The following is a 10,000-nucleotide window of genomic DNA, read 5'->3' on the forward strand; positions in this document are numbered from 1 at the left end:
TGTCTCTGTCTCTGCCTGTCTGTGTCTGTCTCTGTGTCTCTGCCTCTGCCTCTGTCTCTGCCTCCGTCTCTGCCTCCGCCTCTGTCTCCGCCTCTGTCTCTGCTTCTGTCTCTGCCTGTCTCTGCCTCTGCCTCCGCCTCTGTCTCTGCCTCTGCCTCTGTCTCTGCCTCTCTGTCTCTGTCTCCGCCTCTGTCTCTGCCTGTCTCTGCCTCTGCTTCTGTCTCTGCCTGTCTCTGTCTCTGCCTCTGCCTCTGTCTCTGCCTCTCTGTCTCTGTCTCTGCCTCTGTCTCTGCCTCTCTGTCTCTGCCTCTGTCTCCGCCTCCGCCTCTGCCTGTCTCTGCCTCTGCCTCCGCCTCTGTCTCTGCCTCTGCCTCTGTCTCTGCCTCTCTGTCTCTGTCTCCGCCTCTGTCTCTGTCTCTGCCTCTGTCTCTGTCTCTGCCTCTCTGTCTGTCTCTGCCTCTGTCTCTGCCTGTCTGTCTCTGCCTCTGTGTCTCTGTCTCTGCCTCTGTCTCTGTCTCTCTCTGCCTCTGCCTCTGCGTCCGAGCGTAGCGGGCCCGCTTCGGGATACCGCGCGGGCGCGTGGCCGGCGGGCGCGCGAGTCGTGCGGTCGACCCTACGTAGTTCGGGCGCGCGCCCCCGTGTCTCGCGTGCGACGCGTCCTCCGGGGTCGCGTGCGTGCGTGCGTGCGTGCGGGCGGGCGGACGCGGGTGCGTCGCGGTCACCGTCCGTGCGCGTGCGCCGTCTCGAGCGCGTCCCGCTTTGGGGGGACGGCGGGCGCGCGGGGGCGCCGCGGGCGTGTGGCCGTGCCGCGCCTTCCGCGGGGGCGTCCCCCCCGCGCGGCGCGGGAGGCGCCCGTTCGTTCGCGTCTCCCGCCCGCGGTTCCGGTGCGCCGTCTGTCCGTCCGCGCGCGTCGCCGGGCGTGCGTCCGAGCCCGCGTGCCGCCTGCCCGTGGGTGCCGCGTGTACGGGGCCCCGTCCGCGCCCGCGTCCCCGAGCGTCAAGTGCAGGCCGCGCGCGCGCGCGCCTAGTGGAGCGTGCCCGCCCGCTCCGTGTATCGTGTGCGCGGGGGTGACGCGCGTTCCCGCGTGTTCCGCCTGCCCGCGTCTACCTCCGCGTCTCCCGAGCGTCCCGTGCGTGCGTCTGCTGTGCGCGTGCGTCTCCGCGTTTCCGCGTGCCCCGGGCGTGCGTCCGTGTCGCCGGAGGGCGCCGCCGCCGCCGCCGCTGCGTGCGCGTACGTGTCCGCGCGGGTGCGCGCGTGGCCTCCCCGGTGCGCGCGCGCGCGCCCCCGTCCGTCCGAGTGCGGCGCGCCCTCTTCGGGATGCCGCGCGGGCGCGCAGCCGGCGGGCGCGCGAGTCGCGCGGTCGGGCGTACGTACCTCGTGCCCGTGCCCCCGTCTCGCGCGCGACGCGTGTATCGCGTCGCGCGTGTGTGGCGGGGGCGCCGTGTCCTCCGGAGCGCTGCGGCGCGGCCGTCCGCCCCGTCGCGCCCCTCCGTCCGTCCGTGCGGGTGGGCGTCCCGCTTCGGGGGGGGCGGCGGGGGTTGGCCGCGGGCGGGCTTTTGTTGGGGGGGTCCGCGGGCGTGTGCCCCCGAGGCCTACCCGCCCGTGTTTCGGCCGCGCCGTCCGTGCGAGTCGCCGTGCGTCCGGGCCCCCGTGCGCGTGCGCGCGCGGACCGTGCCCGTGGGTGCCGCGCGTCCGCGTTCCCGCGTGTTCTGCCTGCCCGCGCCTACCTCTGTGTCTCCCGGGCGTCCCGGGGTTGTGTCTGCTGCGCGCGCGCGCGCGCCCCCTCGCGTCCATCTCCGTGTTTCCGTGTGCTCCGTGGGCCCGTCCGTGTCTCCGGAGGGCACTCTGCGGTGCGGGCGCACGCGCGCGCGGGCGCGTTCCCGTCCTTCCGTCCGTCCGTCCGTCCGTCCGTCCGTCCTCCTCCTCCTCCTCCTCCTCCTCCTCCTCCTCCGCCCCCCACCGCCCACACCCCCGCCGCCCCCCGCCGCCCCCACCGCCTCCGCCGCCTCCAAACCTCTTCCCCGCCTGGCGGGTGGCACCCGGCGGCCACGTCGGACTGGATCCGGATATCGCCAGCGTGGGGCCCACGGCAAGGGCGCAGGCTGGGTGGGGTTGGGGGTGCGTGGTGGGCCGTGGGGGGGGGGTGGCGCCAGCGGTCCTCGGCGGCGGCGGGCCTAGCGCGCACGTGCCCCTCCGGTTTCAGTCGGGACCGCCTCCGTGACGTCGAGGAGAGCTTCTCCATCCGTCCGTCCGAGGGCGCGGGGGTTCGGCGGACCGAGGGTGCCGTCGTCCCTCGACGACCGCCTTCGGGTCGCGCGCACACACACGCTCGGAGGCGTCCCGTCTCAACTGAAAGGGGTCGGCGGAGTAGAAACCGCGGCCCTCGAGACAGCTCCCTAACGCCGGGTGCGTGCGGCGGGGTGCTTTCTACACCCTACGGAAGGAAAACGCCTGTGGCCGGAGTTCTCGACGCCCGCCTTTCGACGCACCCTCTCGTCGCCTCGCTCCGTTTCCTAAGGCTCTCGTGACTCCTCCCGTTCTATTTCAGGGAGGCGCAGCTGAAGGGCTATCCGCTCCGCCCGTCCGTGAAGTTGGGCTTTCCCCCCGAAGGTGGCCGGAAGGGGGTGGGGGGGGCGCGTGAGCCAAAGGATCTTCAAAACGCGGCGGCGGCGGTACCGCTTTCGGCTCTCGCCGATCCCACGCAGAGGCGGGGGCGCGGGCAGGTCCGCGCGCAGGTGCCCGTGTGAAGGTGCAGGCGCGTGCAGGCGCGCGCGCGCGCGCGCCCTCGGGCATGTACGTAGAGGCGGGCGCCCGCGCGTGCACACCCCTAGGCGTACGCGCGCGTATCCGCGCGGGTACGCACGGGCAGGCACACGCGTACGAGTACGCGCGTGCGGACGCACCCGCCCGCCCGCGCACGGGCGCGTGCACGCGCCTGCGTGTCCGTATCTGCAGCCACGGGCGTGAGCGCGTAGGCGCCTACCGTCCTTCTTCTACCTAACGCCGTCACCGGGCTGGCTCGGCGTCCAGGTACGCCTGTCTCCCCCTCCCCTCCAATCCCCTCCCCCTCCCCGTCCCCCTCCCCTCCCCTCCCCGTCCCCCTCCCCTCCCCGCCCCCTCCCGTCCCTCCCCCATCCCCCGTCCCCCTCCCCTCGTCTCCCCTCCCCTCGTCTCCCCTCCCCTCCCCCTCCCCCTCCCCGTCCCTCCCCCCACCGCCTCCCCTCCCCCACCCCTCCCCCTCCCCTCCCCCTCGCCTCCCCTGCCCCCATCCCCCTCCCCTCCCCCACCCCTCCCGCCCACCCCCTCCCCCTCCCCCTCCCCCTCCCTCTGCCTGTCTCCTTCCTTTTCTGAAACCGGGTTTTCCTCTTCGAGAGCCGTTCCGCCCCTCGGGCGAAACCAACTCGCCGCGTACCGGAGACCGAGTGCAAAGACGGAGCCCCGGCGGCGCGGCGGCGGCGGCTCGGAGCTCGGCTGCCGACCGAGATCGTCGGCGGTTCGGATCCGCCGGCTCCTCCTTGGGAAGCCCGTGGGGCGGCTCGACTCTCTCCCCTAGGGCCGCTCCGAGTCCCGAGCCGCTCGACGGCACGCGACGGCAGCGGCGCCGCAGTCAGCTCTCTAAACGGAAACGACGACGATGACGAACGTCAGTCTTCACCGCCACGCCCTACTCCCCACCCGAGCACCGTTCCAACTCGGGTGTTTCTCTCCCTGTGGCGGGGGTCCCCCCCGACTGAGAAAAAATAAACCGCCCCCCGAGGACGGCCCGCGTTCGGAGCCTCTTGGTAGTAGCGCGCCTTCACGGGACGACGGCACGCGCGCCCGTCACCCGCTTCCCGGAAAGTCCCCCCCCGCAGAGAGTCGCGAACTCGGGCGAAGACGGAGGAGTCCGCGTACCCGTCGCCCAAGGTTCAGCCATCGTCCGATTGGAAACCGGTGCCTTCCCGGTCCCGCCTTCCCGTCCCCCCCCCCCCCCCCCCCCCCCCCCCCCCCCCCCCCCCCCCCCCCCCCCCCCCCCCCCCCCCCCCCGGTCCCGCCTTCCCGTCGATCGACGCCTCCCGGGGGTGGGATGGCTTCCAGCCGAACCAGCCTACCGTACCCTTCCCCTCCTACGTACCTCGGGAGGTCGGCTCGGACAGGGAGGGACCCGTCAGATGTCCAGTCCGCCGTGAGCTTTCCACGACGACGGTCGGCCGGTCGGCCGGTCGGCCGGTCGGCCGGTCGGCCGGTCGGCCGGTCGGCCGGTCGGTCGGTCGTCCCGGAACACCCCGGTCGGGTCCGCGCGCGCGGCACGGGCTTCACACACCTCGCTCCTCTGGCTTCCCGGGAGACGCTCGCGGCACGGCGACGTGTGCAACGCGGGAACGGCGACGCTGCCCTCGGCCTTACCGTCCCCCCCCCTCCAGCCGAATACGGCCCCGGCCCTCACCGCGGGCCGAGTTGGGGGGCTGGGGGTCGGGCCGGGGGGGCGATCGGCGGCGGCGGCCCTCGTCGGCAGGCGGCGCTAGCGCCGCCGGCGTGCGGCCTTACGGTTCCCGTTGCGATTCCCCTCGTGGGCTCGGAGAAAAGCCTCTCCATCCGGCCAAGGGGGCGCCTGTTCGGCGGACCGAGGGCGACGACGGGGGGCTGCCCGTCCGCCTGGGCGCGCGCGCGCGCGCGCTCCCGCAGGCACAGGCGCGCGCGGGCGCGAGCACAGGCGCACACGCTCAGACACGCGCTCACGCGCAGACGCGCACAGACGCGCGCGCACGCACGCGCAGACGCGCACTCAAACCCACACAGACACGCACAGACGCACACACAGACGCACGCACAGACCCGCGCTCACGTGCGCAGACACAGGCGCGCGCGCACAGGCGCGCCCACGCGCGGGCGCACGCGCGCGGACGCGCACTCACGCCCGCACGGACGCGCACTCGCGCCCCCACAGACGCAGGCAGACACGCACACGGGCACGCCCGCAGATGCGCACGCGCACGCACGCAGTCACGCGCGCACACGCAGGCACACACGCCCGGACACGCGCGCACACGCCCCCGCAAAGACGCGCCCCCGCACAGACGCGCGCGCGCACAGGCACGCGCACCGGGACGCGCGCGCGAACGGACGCACGCACGCGCGCAGGCACGCGCGCACACGCACCAGGGCACCCGGAACGTTTGCCAACTCCCCGCCCACCTCAGCACCCCACCCCCCGGGCCCGAGGCGCGTGGTCCCCCACCGCCCCCACCCTCCGACCCCCCCACCGCCCCCACCCTCCGACCCCCCCACCGCCCCGCTCTCGGCCCCCCACCCCCAACCCCCCTCCGGCACTCCACCCCCCACCCCCACGACTCACGCACACACGCCCGCCCGCCCGCCCGCCCGCCCGCATTCGGGAGCCGCCGGAGATCTCTCGATGCTCGAGACGCCGACTCACCCCTCTCCCCCCCCCCGCCCCGGAGACGCCACCTTCCCGAGTCCGCCCGCGAGCCCGGAGAGCGCTCCCTCGGGCCGAGCCGCCCGAGGGCCTCTGGGCGGGCGTTCGCGGCTGGCCCGCCGCGCCTCCGCTGGACCTCACTAAGTCCGGCCTCGCTCCCGAGAGCCTCGAGGGCCTCCCTCGGTGAGATGTCTCCCCAGTCGGACCGGGGGGCCCAGAGCCGGTCCGTACCGGCTCTGGGAAGGCGTTCCCGGCCTCCCCCCCGCCCCCCGTTTGCCCGCCCGCGTCGCGGGAGGATGGAAAGCGATGAGGAAGAACGCTCTCGGTGGCGGCCGTGGTTTTCTTTTGCGACGCGGATGCCGGCAAACGCACGGCTCCCTCCCTCCCTCCCTCCCTCCCTCCCTCCCTCCCTCCCTCCCTCCCTCCCTCCCTCCCTCCCTCCCTCCCTCCCTCCCTCCCTCCCTCCCGACGCAATTTGCCCGTTCAACCCGCCTCACGCGTACCGTTGGCTCGGCGACAGGGACGACGGCGGAAAACGTCTCCCGGTCTGCCTGCTGCGCCACGCGGGCACTCAAAGAACGAGGAGGAAAACTTCGGGGACTGGCGGTCTCATCCCGTCCCGTTTGTCGCGTCCGTCCAAAGCATACGGATCGGAGAACACCTGCCCGTCCGACGCTTGGGACGTGCTCTCTTCTCCCTCCCGCCCCCGGTGGACGCTCATCCCCTCGGGCGCCCCCCCCCCGTTCGGCCCTTTCGGGGGCGAGCGCGCGCGCGCGCGCGCCCCATGACGCTCCCGAGAGGTTTCCCCGGCGGCCCGGGGGAGTCTGTCCCCTCTGCCACCCTCGAGCCCCGGCCGGGGCCCAGGTGGACCCGGTTCCACCCCCCGCCGCCCTTCGCTCCGGTCGTCGGCCGTCACCCGGCGGCCGCTTCGATACCGTCCCCCTCCGGAGCTCTGCGGCGCCGACGGGATGGGAAGCGGTCCCGGCGGGCGCGCGCTGGCCACGGCGGCCCGGGGCCTTCGCTCCGTCTCCTCGAGTCCGGCCTGGCTCCCGGCGTCCTCTCGGGGTCCTCCCGGGGTCCTCCCGGGGTCCTCCCGGGGTCCTCCCTCCCTCCCTCCCTCCCTCCCTCCCTCCCTCCCTCCCTCCCTCCCAGGGCCCCCCCCGAGTGGGACACGCCGGCTGGCCGGCATGGTGCTCCAGGGCTCCAGCGGGGTAGACGGGATCTTCCTGGCTGAGGGGTGAAATGGCCCGGCTGGGCCGGACCCCCTTGGATCGGAACTTTGGGAGATGGGGCCAAGGTGGTGGAATAGGCTGACGCTTCCGCCTAGCTCTCTTGACGACAAAGACCCGGAAACACAAGCGAACGAGTATGTCTGCGACGAGCGGGGAGTCCTGACCGTCCAAGGCGGGCTTAGACGACGCACTGAGGGGCAGCGGCAGGAAGAGACCTTTCAGGGGCAGAGAGGGTTTACCGGCCCTGCCCCGCGGGGAGCCCTCAGGCACCATTCCCAGAGCGGCTGCTGCAGTGGGCTGGTACCGTCGTTCCTTCCACTGCTGTTCCGTCAGGGAGAAGCAGCCAGCCGCACAGCCTGCTCACACCTCCGGAACCTGAGGAGGGCCCGGCCGGGCGGATCCCCTTGGCCCAACCGACCCCGCGCTGTGGCCGGCCCCACCGTCTTCCGGCCGCCCCGCGCCGAGAAACGTGTTCGGCGGCGGCGCTGGGAGGCGGGGGAGGGGGCCTGGGGGGGAGCCGGGACGGGGCCGGGCGTCCGGCCGCCCGGCGACGCGCCCTCGCCGGCCGCCGATCCGGATCCGTCCCGCTGCACTCCGCGCCGGTTGTCGGCCGCCACCTGGCGGCCGCTTTGATATCGTCTTCCCCCGGAGCTCCGGCGCCGGCGACACGCGCGGGAGGCGATGTGGCCGCGCTGGCCGAGGCGACGTTCCCGGACGCCGGCGGCGGCGTCGGCAGGATCGTCCTGGCCGAGGCGGGAAAGGGCCCGGCCGGGTGGATCCCCTTGGCCCAACCGACCGCGCGCCGTGGCCGGCCCCAACGCCTTCCGGCCGCCCCGCGCCGAGAAACGTGTTCGGCGGCGGCGCTGGGAGGCGGGGGAGGGGGGCGGGGGGGGAGCCGGGACGGGACCGGGTGTCCGGCCGCCCGGCGACGCGCCCTCGCCGGCCGCCGATCCGGATCCGTCCCGCTGTCGCCCGCGCCGGTTGTCGGCCGCCACCTGGCGGCCGCTTTGACATCGTTTTCCTCCGGAGCTCCGGCGCCGGCGACATGGGAGGCGCTGTGGCCGCGCTGGCCGAGGCGACGTCTCGGGACGCCGGCGGCGTCGGCGGGATCGTCCCGGCCACGGTGGGGCGCCGGCGCCAGAGCCACGTTCCGGAATTGGGCCCGCAGCTTCATGTGGCCGAGGCGGCCGCCGCCGCCGCCGCCGCCGCCGCCGCCGCCGCCGCCGCCGCCGCCGCCGCCGCCGCCGCCGCCGCCGCCGCCGCCGCCGCCGCCGCGCTCCCGGGTGCCGTGTTTTAGACGGCGCTGGACCGAACCGGGCCGCACCGAGACGGCGCAGGCAGAAGAACGGGACAAGGCACGCCCCGGCCGTTCGCGCGCCTTCCTTCGCGCGGCCCGGTCGTCACCGGGGCCTCCGGCGTAGGTCCGGGGTGGCCCGCGGAGGGCGCCCCGGGCCCGGGCGCGGTCCCGCGTGGGGTCCGGACCGTCGGAGAATTTTTTCAAAGTCCCGCTCCGGGGGTCCCCGGGCCGAGGTTGCCGCCCCCGGCCCGCCCCGGCCCGGCCACGGACTCGCGCGGGGCCCGGACCTTCGGAGGGGCCCCGCCGCCCGAGAATTTTTTCCAAGTCCCCCCTCCGAGGGTTCCCCGACCGGCCCGCGTTGGCCGCAGCGCAGGCGGCTGGCTCTGAGCGCCCGCGCGGCCCCGGCCAGCTCCGTCACCCCGTCCCGCGGGTCGACCAGAGGATCCCGGGAGCTCCGGGGGGGGGCGGGGCGCTGGGGGCCATGGGGTCGCGCTACGGACCAATGGCCGGGCCGCAGTTCCGGGGGCTCGCCGTGGGGAGCGGGCCCCTCCCGCCGCGGGGCGTGGCTTTTCTCTCGCCCAAAACGGACGATTTGGGCCACCAGATTGGTGCTGACACGCTCTCCTCGCTGGGTGACTCCCGCTGAGCAGATGGGAAACCTGGACGGGTCCGTAGACGCTGGTCCACCGACGGCCCACGCCCTCCCCCGCTCCTCCCCGCTTGAGCCGCCCGCCTGGGGCCCGTGCGCCGGCTCTCGCGCGTCCAGGTGTCCAGCCGCGGTGCCTCCCCCCGGTCTCCAGTGCCCGAGGGCGGCGTGGCACGGGCGCCGCGGGCCCTCTGACCCGCGTGCCCCTTGTCGCAGGCACCCGCGGTGGCCGCGGTGCTCGCCAGAGTGTGCCCCGCTCCCCCTCCCCCAGGCCCACGTGCCTCGCGTGTCAGGCGTTCTCCGTGTGCGGGGTCCTCGCGGCCACCTTTCCGCAGCCCGGGCGGGGCGGGCGAGGCAGAAAGCGGGTCCTCTCCGGGGCTGTCCTCGCCCGCCTCCTGGCAGCCCTGGCGGGGGGTCTTCTTCTCCTCGCTTGTGCCTGCGCTGACCCGATCGATGTGGTGTTGTCGTGCTCTCCCGGGCCGGGTCCGAGCCGCGCCAAGACGAGGGACGGACATTCGTGGCGAATGGGACCGCTCTTCTCGCTCAGCGCGCGGGCCCCTCGCTCCTCCTCCCCGCCCGCCGGTGGTGCGCAGAGGGGCAGGGGCACGGAATCCGGCCCGACCTCGCTCATCTGCCCTCGTTCGCGGCCTCGCGGCCAGCGTCGGCGGTGGCGGGGTCCTGAGACCGAGCAGGACCGCCTCTGCTCGTGGCCCTGGTGTTCTGCCTCGCGTCGGGCCCTCCCCCGCCCCCCGCGGCGGGGGGGCCCTCCGGTCCGACGCACCCGCGTGCCCCACCCAGGTGGTGCCGGTGCGCCTCGAGTGGCCCTTTGGCGGTGCCCCTGGAACGCTCCAGGCCGTCCCTCAGGTGCCTGAGGCCGGGTGGCGGTGCCGTTCCCCGTTCCCAGCCCACCCTTCCGGTCACCGCTCACGCGTGTGGGCGTGCGCCCCTCGAGCCGAGAGAAACAAAAAAGAGGAGTGCGGCCGAGAGGGAGAGAAAGGATGTGGAGGAAAAAAAAAAAAAAAAAGAGGGGGGTCGAGCGGGGTAAGACCTTTAGAGCATGCACGCCTCGCGGGAGGGTGCCGTGCCTGGTCCCGAGAAGGCGGGTGAGAGAGGGGTGCGCGCGTGCGTGCCCGCCCCGGTGCTTGCCGAGACCCGCGTGAGGCAAGCGAGAGCGGAAGGAGGGGAGGGCCCGCGTGTTGCTTCCGCCGGTGCCGAGGGAAGTCGCCCTTGCGAGGTGGGGGCCCAGGCTGCGTAGCCGCGGCTGGGCCCCGGCGGTCCGTTGTTAGGCTCTGTCGTACCTCCTCCCCCCCCGCGGGCCGCCCTAGAGCGCGGACCCCTCTACAGAGGGAGACCGGGGGGTGTGTTGGGCCTTAGGTGCCCAGGCAAGCCTCGGGTGTGCGCGGCGCGTA

At 74.5% G+C, this 10,000-nt stretch overlaps 1 protein-coding gene across 1 annotated transcript in view; it reads right to left on the reverse strand.

The window, feature by feature from the left end:
- Positions 1–8,048: 8,048 nt before the first annotated feature.
- Positions 8,049–10,000, reverse strand: part of LOC126086337 (collagen alpha-1(I) chain-like) — a 4,061-nt gene continuing 2,109 nt past the window's right edge. Inside the window, exons 5-8 of the mRNA XM_049902492.1 lie at positions 9,738–9,929; positions 9,373–9,459; positions 8,644–9,269; positions 8,049–8,587 (exon numbers count right to left, since the gene is read on the reverse strand). Coding sequence (XP_049758449.1) covers positions 8,049–8,587; positions 8,644–9,269; positions 9,373–9,459; positions 9,738–9,929 — 1,444 coding nt within the window. The remainder of the gene's footprint in view (positions 8,588–8,643; positions 9,270–9,372; positions 9,460–9,737; positions 9,930–10,000) is intronic.

The sequence above is a fragment of the Elephas maximus genome, chromosome 11, assembly GCF_024166365.1.
Source record: "Elephas maximus indicus isolate mEleMax1 chromosome 11, mEleMax1 primary haplotype, whole genome shotgun sequence".
NCBI classification, from domain to species: Eukaryota; Metazoa; Chordata; class Mammalia; order Proboscidea; family Elephantidae; genus Elephas; species Elephas maximus.